The sequence below is a fragment of the Scyliorhinus canicula genome, chromosome 17 (assembly GCF_902713615.1).
Source record: "Scyliorhinus canicula chromosome 17, sScyCan1.1, whole genome shotgun sequence".
NCBI classification, from domain to species: domain Eukaryota; kingdom Metazoa; phylum Chordata; class Chondrichthyes; order Carcharhiniformes; family Scyliorhinidae; genus Scyliorhinus; species Scyliorhinus canicula.
The window spans coordinates 94,666,320-94,678,621 of record NC_052162.1 but is presented as its reverse complement, the minus strand read 5'-3'; the positions used below and the strand labels follow the sequence as shown (position 1 = coordinate 94,678,621).

Sequence of the window (12,302 nt, the reverse complement as noted above, 5' to 3'; positions counted from 1 at the left end):
TTAAATCCCCAGGTAGTGGAATTTGTTTAAACAGCAGTCCCGTTAGTGCTGCCCCCCCCTCTTTGTGGGTTACCAGGAAGATCTCGCTTTTGCTCATGTTGAGTTTGTAGCCCGCGAAGGCGCCAAACTCTTTCAGGAGCGCGATGATTCCATCCATGCTGCTTTGAGTTTGAAATGTAGAGGAGCAGGCCATCTGCATAGAGTGAGACTCTGTGCTCTCTGCCGCCCCTTCGGATCCCCCTCCAGCTTTTTGCTGCTCTGAGCGCAATTGCTAGTGGCTCAATCGCTAGAGTGAACAGCAGTGGGTAAAGTGGGCATCCTTGTCTGGTGCCCTGTGAAGCTGGAAGTATCAGGAGTTGTTGGTCCGTACACTTGCCATGGGAGCATTGCATAGGAGTTTTACCCAGGAGGTGAACCCTGTTCCATGTCCGAACCTCTCCAGTACCTCTACGAGGTATTTCCATTCAACCCTGTCGAAGGCCTTTTCTGCGTTTAGGGAGACAATCACCTCTGGTATTGTCCCCCCAGAGGAGATCATTATCACATTCAGCAGGCACCTGATGTTTGAGGTAAGCTGTCTACCTTTGACAAAGCTCATCAGCCCTCTGCGACCACCTCTGGTACGCAGTCTTCTAGCCTTTTGGCTAGGATTTTGGCATCTGCTTAGCAGTGAGATGGGTCTGTATGACCAACATTCCATTGGGTCTTTGTCTTTCTTAGGTATCAATGAGATTGAGGCCTGAGCTAGCGTGGGTGGCAGTGTGCCCTAGCTAGCGAGTCTGTGAACATCTCCCGCAGGTGTGGGGCCAGAGCTGTCGCAGATTGTTTTGTAGAAGTCTGCCGGGAACCTGTCTGGTCCCGGCGCCTTCCCCGCCTGCATGGAGCAATGCTGTCCATGATCTCTCCCAGTGCTAGTGGTGCTTCCAGGCCCTGTTTTCTGCCCTCCCCCACGACTGGTATGTCAGTCCATCAAGGAACCGTTTCATCCTGGACTCCCTCATTGGGGGCTCTGAGGTGTACAGCTCTTGGTAGAAGGCCTTGAAGGTTTTGTTGATCTTTTCTGGTTCTGTTTCTAATGTGCCTCTGATGTCCCTGATTTGTGCAATTTCTCTGGTGGCTGCCTGCTTTCTCAGCTGGTGTGCCAACAGGCGGCTGGCTTTGTCTCCATGTTCATGTCGGGACCTACGTGCCTGGCGGAGTTGGTGCACTGCTTTCCTGGTGGAGAGCAGATCAAAGTTCCTTTGTAGCTCTTTCCTCTCCGCCAGGAGCTCTACAGTCGGGGCCTCGGGAGTATTTACGGTCTACCTCCAGTATGGAGTCGACCAGCTGCTGCCTAGCCGCCCATTCCTCTCTGTCTCTTCGCACTTTGAAAGCGATGATTTCCCCTCTTAGTACGGCCTTTATTGTTTTCTATGTTAAAGGCACTGTATAAATAAATGTTGCAGTGTGAACTTTTTAGATGTAGTGCCTTCGATGACATCCGACACTCAAGATTTACAATCCCATGGAGACTATTACGCACAGAAATTTATTATATATAAGTACTGTCGACATAGATTATTCTTCTACCTTTGACCATGAGAGGTCCAGAAGATCAGCAGTATGTCCCTTGTATTTACAAAATGGGTGCTGCCTAAATGGTGCATTTTTGTCTTCGGAATCAGAATCTTCAGTTCCACTGTATGCCTAAGAAACCACAGCAGAGAATATGTAAGCTATTCTGATTTTTTAGAAAGCAAGCTCTTCTAAATTCTACATATTCAGATTTTATTGAATGGACTAAAAGAATATTTAGTAATATTCATGCATATAGAATTATAATATCACTGACAAATTAACATTTCTCTCAACAACGATTCACTGTCTAGAAGTCCTAAATTCATTAAAATGAATAAAATAAAGGGCAGCATGGTGGCCTAGTGGTTAGCACAACCGCCTCACGGCGCTGAGGTCCCAGGTTCGATCCCGGCTCTGGGTCACTGTCCGTGTGGAGTTTGCACATTCTCCCCGTGTCTGCGTGGGTTTCGCCCCCACAACCCAAAAATGTGCAGAATAGGTGGATTGGCCACTCTAAATTGCCCCTTAATAGAAAAAATAATTGGGTAATCTAAATTTAAAAAAAAAAATGAATAAAATATTAAATTAGACAGGGTGGTACGGTGGTACAGCTATCTCTCAGCGCCAGGGACCCGGGTTCGCTTCTGAGCTCGGGTGACTGGCTGTGTGGAGTTTGCACATTCTCCCCATGTTTGCGTGGATTTCCTCCGGGTGCTCTGGTTTCCTCCCACAGTCTAAAGATGTGCAGATTAGGTGGATTGGTCACGCTAAATTGCCTCTTAGGGTGGTGTTGCAAGAATAGGGTGGGGGATTGGGCCTTGATAGAGTGCTCTTTCAAAGGGTCAGTGCAGACCCGATGGGCCGAATGGCCTCCTTCTGCACTGCAGGGCTTCTATAAAATTAGATGGAGTAGCAGATGCAACATTGAGTCTAGAGCACTGACTGAGGGGGGAAAAATTGATGGCATCTTTGTAAAAATCATAGAGCTGCTGTCCGTCCACAAACAATAAGCATGATAACATGCTTTCTGTTTAATCAGCAGTGTTCTAATAGAGCTAGTTTTGGCACACACTCCAAGCTTGTTTACTTCCACAATGCTGAAAAATAATCCAGAATTATTGTCGATTATTGGCTCTTTGCTTCAACACAAAATGAGAGTGAAGTTAAGTTTTGGTGTTTGTGCAAAATGGATAATAGGAAATGCCAGTCAGTTGGACATCCCGGCCTGATTTTATTGACTGAAGTCAATGGAAAAGACCTTATTGGATCTACCCATGTATTATTGTCTGTATTCCACGGCCACCAAAGTTCAATTCTGTGCCTTCAAAGTGTACAATTTTTATCTATTTACATACCGTGTCAGTGTCAGACTTTGACGAACTCAAGCTTTCTTGTGATGGGGATGGTGACACACGACCTACATGAAGTTAAAATATTGTTACCAGCAGTGGCTGAAGAACATAATGTCAGCTTATTACTCCAGTAGCTTCAAAAGAGACTAGTAAGCCACAAATTCTGTTTTCTCTCCCCCCTCCTCCTCCCCAACCCCTTCACCCGCCCACCCGCAAACTAAACTTAACTCAAATTAATCCACATGGCATCCAAAATAGCGCAACAGCAAAGATCCACCTAAGCCAAACAAAAAACAATTTGGCTTGATGGCCAAGACCTTGCCTAACCTTTCAGCCAACTTGCACTCTAGCGCAAAGGTTACCCCACACCTTCTTTGCCTGTTGCGTGGATTAGTCAATGAATTTAATATGACCTGATAGTCGGCCCTTAAACTGCTGATTTCAACAAGTTATCTTCCTCAAAGTGAACAGCCACGAATATAGTTAATTTAATGGCAAATTTAATGTCCTTTTCCAAAACTAAATGCTGTTTTAGTGGCATTAATAGAGCAACAACTTTCGTACAAGGGACACCTTCCATAGCTAACATGTTCAGGATAGAGTTTACAATTTGAAATTACCTGTCATTTAACTCTGCAGTTTATGGGCAAATTGGCTGGCGTATTTCTCTACATTACTACAGCAACTCACTGGACAAGAAGCATCCAGAGGACATAAAGGCTGTAAGTGTAAGTTTGTTCTTTCTAAAATTCAAAGTGGATGCCAGGTTTCACTATTAAATCCTGATTATCCATTTGACCCTTATTTCTTTACTGCTAATATTAATCTTTTTGAAGGGCTGTGGACAGTCATGATTAGGGAATTATTCTGGACATAGAACCCTGATAATTTGGTCGACAACAGAGAATAAATTATCATCGTTTAGGAATGAGTACATAAATGGATTTGAATGCCACCATTTCAGACAGGAACCCCCTCCCTCAATAACCAGTTTTACTGACAGCCCACTAATGCAAACACACGGCAGGAGTGGCCACATTTCGAGAAAAGATTACCTTCAGTGTTGTATTTCATTCTCATATTGTTGAAGTAGTCCCAAGCATTTTTTAAAACCCATATTCGTACAACATTGTCTTGGCCAGCTGTTGCAAGTAAACGGCCACAGTGGGAAAACTTCATTGTCCACACAGCACCCTAAAAGCAAAAATACATTGTTTCACCACATCTCCTTTCATGCATAATAAAAATCTTCTCACATTTTAGATCATAAACAGATGGTGGTGACTAGCCCGCTTTCTGTTAAGGAACAAACCTGTGATACCACCATCACTAACATATGGCTAGCAATTCAATAACCAGCAGAAAATTATTGTTACGATTAAGGCAACGCTTTTACAAATTAAACCATTTTGTTTGGCAAGTTAGTTACCCCCATAAATAATGCTTTCAGAGAGCTCAGAAAATTATATTTCTCAGTGTGGTTTCAAAGCTTGTGCATTTTGAGATGGACCCTAAATGAAAGGGAAACCAATCCTGTCAGCTTCGAAAGAAATCCAAACGGAAACAAAAACCGTGGGCCAAAATGGAACTCGTTGAAACTGTTATAAAGGGACTGAGAACATCTGAGCTCAGTTGCAGTTGATGGGTCCAGTGGAGGAGTACAGGCAGGCTGAATATGATAGAGGTTAGATCCAGAAGCTGATTACAAGCTTTGATACTTAACTGCAGGTGTAACCATTACTTGAATTGTGCCATCATCCAGAACAAGTTGAGGGTGTTTTGCAGACAAATGTCATTTTTGGTGAAGACCCGCGGAACTCAGGTTGGTTCTGTACTGCTATCAGCAAGGGATCAGTCTAGCTCCTAGAAGAACAGAAGCTGAAATTCTTCATGAGGAAGGCAGACTATTGAAGGACTTTTGTGGCAGAGTGTGATGACCCATCTGCCGGGCCTATTGGTAAGATCTGTCCTGGTTGTCTCCGTCATTTAATGTGCAATTTATGTCTTATGATCAACTATAATTTACCTGTTAATTCATGTTCAATTTATGTTGATTCTGGATGTTGGAATCTGAGAAGTTACCCAAGATAATATGTAGTGTTTGTTTTCTTTAACACCTGTACAGTAAAATGTCTCCTGTTTTTGACCATGGAATCTTGAAATTCTTTTAGTAAATAGCTGGAATTTCAGATTTATTAAAAGTTACCAGGTCACCACTGATATTAACCACAGCATAAAGGATGGAGATCGTTTTAACAGCAGCAAGTTGTACTACTTTTAAAATATAGTTATAAAAATTACACACCACATGTTAGTTTGATCCTTGCAGAAATTGACCAAAGTATTTGGGGTAGCAGGGTAGCATGGTGGTTAGCATAAATGCTTCACAGCTCCAGGGTCCCAGGTTCGATTCCCGGCTGGGTCACTGTCTGTGTGGAGTCTGCACGTCCTCCCCCTGTGTGCGTGGGTTTCCTCCGGGTGCTCCGGTTTCCTCCCACAGTCCAAAGATGTGCGGGTTAGGTGGATTGGCCATGCTAAATTGCCCTTAGTGTCCTAATAAAAGTAAGGTTAAGGGGGGGTGGGGTTGTTCGGTTACGGGTATAGGGTGGATTCGTGGGTTTGAGTAGGGTGATCATGGCTCGGCACAACATTGAGGGCCCGAAGGGCCTGTTCTGTGCTGTACTGTTCTATGTTCTACTGAGAATAGTGTACAAGTACAGTGCTCTTAAAAGTCTCAACAAGATTGTGACTTGCACAGCACATTTACAGGAGTATTTGCATCTTCAAAAGCAACAATGGAACAAATTAGAATTACAGGGAGAAATTTGTGATTAGATTGGCTTCATCCCCCTTACTTCTGATCTCCTCCCTTGAAATGTTTAATGTTATGGAACATGCAGATATGACATGTTTCCACTGTGGTATGTGGGAGTGACGAGACTGGAGGATTCATCAATCAGGCCAACATGCATATATTCTAACCAAATAATGAAACTTCCATTGCCATGACTACATGTTGTCTACATAACAGAGTTTCAAAACAAATGTGCCAAACAAATGATGTGGGGGCTGCAGAAAAACAGCACCCTCATGTGCAGTACTCACTAAAAAGGTAATTAATAAAGTATCAAACATATCTCCAATGACATGATACGTTTGCAGTTCAGCAGATCAGGAAACAGCTCATAGAACATGGTCTTGCCAGTTCTCCTAAATAGAAGAGGTCCTTTCAGATTAATGCAGTAGGTTTTCCTCTGACTGCTTGTTACAAAAGCAAATAAGGGTTTGTATCCTCTTATATAAAAGCAAATTTCTGCAGATGCTGGAATCTGAAACAAAAGCACAAAATGCTGGATAATCTCAGCAGGTCTGAAAGCATCTCTGAAGAGAGAAGGGAGCTAACATTTCGAGTCTGAATGACTCTTTGTCGAAATTAAATCTTCTTGCTCTTTGATGTTAACCCCATCAGAGAGATGCACAAAAGCGTGGTACTATTTAATCTGCATGAAGTATACATTTTGACTTTAGTGCTTCTCCAAAAATTAATGATGAACATTGCCAAATATAATACAGGCTTATTTGCTACATTTCTCAACATAATTTAATCAAATCATAATTTTCCTCAACCAAGTAGTTTATGTCCAAGAACACTTCAAAATTCATGCACGACAGGGAAATATGGTCTTTGAGCTACATTTCCTTATCTACCCTTCACTTCCAAACCCAACAACCACTACCATCTCGAAGGACAAGAGCAGCAGATACCCGAGAACCCCACCACTTGGAGGTTCCCCTCCAAGACTTGGAAATATATCGGTGTTCCTTCACTGTCTCTGGGTCAAAATCCTGGATCAGTCCTTGAACCCTCCCTCACCCTAACAGCACTGTGGGTGTACCTACACCTCAGTGACTGCAGCTATTCACGAAGGCACTTCACCACCACCTTCTGAAGGACAACTAGGGATGGGCAATAAATGCTGGCCTAGCCAGTGCTGTCCACATCCTGTAAATAAATAAATAAATAAATAAACAAACTGGCCCCCAGTATCTACTTTCCTCTCCTGAAACACTGCCAAAATCACACATATTCAAAGCCCAATCTCCATTCTACCAAATGGTTAATGCTGGGACTAGTTCAGCCTTGCATCATTAATAATTAATGTAACTACCCACCTGAAGGTGGCGGACCAGGTCCGTCTGAGGAAGGGGTGGGTGGGGCAGGTTTATCATTCAGGATTGGACGCAAAGAACCGGGGGGTGGCGATTCTAGTGGGGAAGAGGGTGGCGTTTGAGGCGGCTGAGGTGGTGTCGGACAAGGAGGGCAGATATATCATGGTGAGGGGTAGGCTGCAGGGAGAGAAGGTGGTGCTGGTGAACGTATATGCCCCGAATTGGGATGATGCTGGCTTCATGAGGCGCTTGTTGGGCCGCGTCCCGGACCTGGAGGCAGGGGGCCTGATCATGGGGGGAGATTTTAACACAGTGCTGGATCCCACACTGGACCGGTCCAGTTCAAGGACGGGTAGGAGACCGGCGGCGGCCAAAGTGCTGAGGGGATACATGGACCAGATGGGAGGGGTGGATCCCTGGAGGTTTGGGAGACCGAGAGCGCGGGAGTATTCCTTTTTCTCTCACGTCCATAGGGTTTATTCCCGGATAGACTTTTTTGTCCTGAGCAGGGGGTTGATCCCGAGGGTGCAGGATGCCGAGTATTCGGCCATAGCGATTTCGGACCATGCCCCGCACTGGATTGATCTGGAGATGGGGGAGGCGCGGGACCAGCGCCCGCTCTGGCGCCTGGATGTGGGGATGCTGGCGGAGGAGGAGGTGTGTAAGAGGGTTCGGAGAAGCATTGAGGGGTATCTGGTTACCAATGATACGGGGGAGGTCCAGGTGGGGATGGTCTGGGAGGCTCTGAAAGCAGTGATCCGGGGGGAGCTGATCTCCATCCGGGCCCACAGGGAAAGGAAGGAGAGGAAGGAGAGGGAGAGACTGGTGGGAGAGCTTCTGGAGGTGGACAGGAGATATGCGGAGGCACCGGAGGAAGGGTTGCTGGGAGAACGGCGCAGGTTGCAGGCCAATTTTGACTTGCTGACCACCAGAAAGGCGGAGACACAGTGGAGGAGGGCGCAGGGTGCGGTATATGAGTATGGAGAGAAGGCGAGCAGGATGTTGGCGCATCAGCTCCGTAGGCGAGATGCGGCTAGGGAAATTGGGGGAGTGAAGGATGGGGGTGGAAATGTAGTGCAGAAGGGGACAGAAGTAAACGGGGTCTTTAGGGACTTTTACAAGGGATTGTACCGGTCGGAACCTCCGAGGGGGAGAGAGGGGATGGAGAGCTTCATGAACAGGCTATGTTTCCCAAGGGTTCAAGAGAGGCTGGTTGAGGGGCTGGGGGCGCCGATAGAGTTGGAGGAGCTAGTCAGGGGGATCGGGCAAATGCAGTCAGGTAAGGCCCCGGGGCCGGACGGGTTCCCGGCAGAATTTTACAAAAAATATGCGGACCTGGTGGGTCCCCTGCTGGTGCGAACTTTCAATGAGGCGTGGGAGGGGGGGGCTTTGCCCCCGACGATGTCGCGGGCACTGATCTCTTTGATCCTAAAACGGGATAAGGACCCCTTGCAGTGCGGATCATATAGGCCTATTTCACTCCTTAACGTAGACGCTAAGTTGCTGGCGAAGATCCTGGCTACCAGGATAGAGGATTGTGTGCCAGAGGTAATTCATGAAGATCAGACAGGGTTTGTCAAGGGGCGGCAGCTCAACACGAATGTGCGGAGACTGCTCAATGTTATCATGATGCCGGCAGTGGAGGGGGAGGCGGAGATAGTGGTGGCGCTGGATGCAGAGAAGGCGTTTGATAGAGTTGAATGGGGGTACCTATGGGAGGTGCTGGAGAGGTTTGGATTTGGGGAGGGATTCATCAAATGGGTGAGGCTGCTTTACGCGGCGCCGATGGCGAGTGTAGTCACAAATGGAAGGAGATCGGAGTATTTTAGGCTTTATCGTGGGACCAGGCAGGGGTGTCCCCTGTCCCCCCTGCTCTTTGCACTGGCGATTGAACCGCTGGCCATGGCGTTGAGGGAGTCAGGGAAGTGGAGGGGTCTGGTGCGGGGGGGGGAGGAGCACCGGGTATCGCTGTATGCAGACGACCTGCTGTTATATGTGGCGGACCCAGAGGGGGGAATGCCGGGGGTGATGGAACTGTTAGCGGAATTTGGGGGCTTCTCGGGCTATAAGCTGAACTTAGGAAAGAGCGAGGTATTTGTAGTGCACCCGGGAGATCAGGAGGAGGGAATTGGGAGGCTCCCCTTCAGGAGGGCAGTGAAGAGTTTCAGGTACCTGGGGGTGCAGGTGGCCAGGAGTTGGGGGGCTCTTCATAAGCTTAACTTCACCAGACTAGTGGAACAGATGGAGGAGGAATTTAAAAGGTGGGACATGGTGCCGCTATCGCTGGCGGGCAGAGTGCAATCCGTCAAAATGACGGTTCTCCCGAGGTTCTTGTTCCTCTTCCAGTGCTTGCCCATCTTTATCCCTAGGGCCTTTTTTAAAAGAGTGACCAGCAGCATCATGGGATTTGTTTGGGCGCATGGCACCCCAAGGGTGAAGAGGGTCTTCTTGGAGCGGAGTAGGGATGGGGGGGGGCTGGCGTTGCCCAACCTCTCGGGGTATTACTGGGCGGCCAACGTGTCGATGGTGCGTAAGTGGGTGATGGAGGGGGAGGGGGCAGCATGGAAACGGATGGAGAGAGCGTCCTGTGGGGATACAAGCCTGGGGGCCCTGGTAACGGCGCCGTGGCCGCTCCCTCCCACGAGGTATACCACGAGTCCGGTGGTGGCGGCTACCCTCAAGATTTGGGGGCAGTGGAGGCGACATAGGGGAGAAGTGGGGGGCTCGATGGAGGCTCCGTTAAGGGGGAACCATAGGTTCGTCCCGGGGAACATGGATGGGGGATTTCGGGGATGGTATAGAGCGGGCATTAGACAGCTGAAGGACCTGTTTATCGACGGAAGGTTTGCGAGCCTGGGGGAGTTGGAAGAGAAATTTGGGCTCCCGCCGGGAAACATGTTTAGATATCTGCAGGTAAAGGCATTTGCTAGACGGCAGGTGGAGGGATTCCCTGCGCTCCCCGCGAAGGGGGTGAGTGACAGGGTGCTCTCGGGGGTCTGGGTCGGGGAGGGGAAGATATCCGATATCTACAAGCTTATGCAGGAGAAGGAAGAGGCGTCAGTAGAGGAGCTGAAAACGAAGTGGGAGGGGGAACTGGGGGAACAGATCGAAGACGGTACATGGGCTGATGCCCTGGAGAGGGTAAATTCTTCCTCCTCGTGTGCGCGGCTTAGCCTCATCCAATTCAAGGTGCTGCATAGGGCCCACATGACTGGGACGAGGATGAATAGGTTCTTTGGGGGTGAAGATAGGTGTGCCAGGTGCTCGGGGAGTCCAGCGAACCATGCCCATATGTTCGGGGCATGCCCGGCATTGGAGGAGTTCTGGAAGGGGGTGGCGAGGACGGTGTCAAGGGTGGTGGGATCCAGGGTCAAGCCAGGATGGGGACTCGCGATCTTTGGGGTTGGGGTAGAGCCGGGAGTGCAGGAGGCGAAAGAGGCCGGTGTGCTGGCCTTTGCGTCCCTAGTAGCCCGGCGAAGGATTTTGCTACAGTGGAAGGACGCGAGGCCCCCAAGCGTGGAGACCTGGATCAATGACATGGCGGGCTTTATTAAGCTTGAGAAGGTTAAATTCGCCCTGAGAGGATCGGTGCAAGGGTTCTTTAAACGGTGGCAACCTTTCCTCGACTTTCTGGCTCAACGATAGGGTACTGGGACAGTAGCAGCAGCAACCCGGGGGGGGGGGGGGGGGTGGGTGGGTGGGTGGGGGGGGGGGGGGGGGGGGGGGGGGGGGCGTTGATTATGTTAGCTTATTTTATTTAAATTTGATTTATCTAATTTTAATTTATGGTTAAGTTCTCTTGTTTGGGGGGGGGGGGGGGGGGGGAATGTGATACATGTGATGTTACGGTATGGGGGGAATTGTGGGTGTTATGGGGCTGTTAGTTGCATATTACTGCTTTTTGCTATACTTTTTGTTATATTTTCTGCAAAAAATTCCAATAAAAAAATTTAAAAAAAAAAAAAAAAAAATAATTAATGTAACTTTTAGAAACTAAAAAGACCCATTCCTAGATCATTCAAAGTAACAATAGGATCACAGTACAGGAAGAGGCGATTCAGCCCATCATGCCTGCACCGAATTTTCAAAAGAACTATCAAATTAGTCCCATCTCCTGCTCTTTCTGCACAGCGCTCCATTTATTTTGTGTTTCAAGAAAATATCGAGTTCCATTTTTAAAGTCACTGTCAAATCTGCTTCCACTACTTTTTCAGTGCATTCATCAACATTTTCATTTTCACCCTGTACATCTTTTGACAGTCATCTTAAGTTTGTGGGGGCTGGTTTAGCTCTCTCGGCTAAATCGCTGGCTTTTAAAGCAGACCAAGCAGGCCAGCAGCACGGTTCGATTCCCGTACCAGCCTCCCCGGACAGGTGCCGGAATGTGGCGACTAGGGGCTTTTCACAGTAACTTCATTGAAGCCTACTAGTGACAATAAGCGATTTTCATTTTTTTCATTTTCATTGTGATCCCAAGCATTATTCAGAAATTGCTACTGGAAGCTGTAATCAAACGGAACAAGGTCATGCTCAACTATAAAGCTCTCTGAAACTATTAACATGGTCTTTCTGCCGTTTGGGGGTAGAAGGGAATGTTACTCTCTTTGCAAAATCTAATTTTTGTTTGTACTTTGCATTTAACTGAAATTTACTGCCTGCATTCTAAATTTCCCAGCCTCAAGCAGATTTTCAGAGCTCTACTGCAAAAGCACCTGAAGTTAACAAATTAGGGGCAGCAGGTTCAACTGGGGTCAGCTAATTCCTTAGTCTGAAAAGGATCAATAAATAGATATTTCAGTGCAACGTAGCACAGAGAGTGACTTGAGTGTTGGGAGTTGGGTCATTAGGGAGCATGGGCAGGAGGAGGAAGCAGTGGCTCTTATCTAATCTAGATTCTAGAACTGGTGACCCTGTTTAAAAATAAGTGGTCACTCATTTAAGACAGAGATAAGGAGAATTGTTTTCTCTGAGGTAGAGAGTCTATTGAACTCCCTCAAAAGCCAGTGGAAGTAGAGTTTTTGAATATTTTTAAGGAAGAGGTAGATGGTTAAAAAAAAGGGGGCGAGGGAACACCATCGGGGTAAGCAGGAGGTTACAATCAGATCAGCTATGCCCTTATTCAATGGTGGAGGATATTCCTGCTCCTAATTCCTATGTTCCCATGTCTTGACTTCTTGATTCCGTTGCTTCATGTCATTGGGTAAAAATCCGAGAACTCCCCTC

General features: G+C 47.4%; 1 protein-coding gene across 2 annotated transcripts in view; it reads right to left on the bottom strand.

Annotated features, from left to right (window-relative positions):
- wdr44 (WD repeat domain 44) overlaps positions 1-12,302 on the bottom strand; it is a 93,967-nt gene that overhangs the window by 17,820 nt on the left and 63,845 nt on the right. For both annotated transcript variants that reach the window (XM_038774570.1, XM_038774569.1), the window contains exons 11-13: positions 3,965-4,103; positions 2,913-2,974; positions 1,570-1,686 (exon numbers count right to left, since the gene is read on the bottom strand). In XM_038774570.1, the coding sequence (XP_038630498.1) occupies positions 1,570-1,686; positions 2,913-2,974; positions 3,965-4,103 (318 nt within the window). The remainder of the gene's footprint in view (positions 1-1,569; positions 1,687-2,912; positions 2,975-3,964; positions 4,104-12,302) is intronic.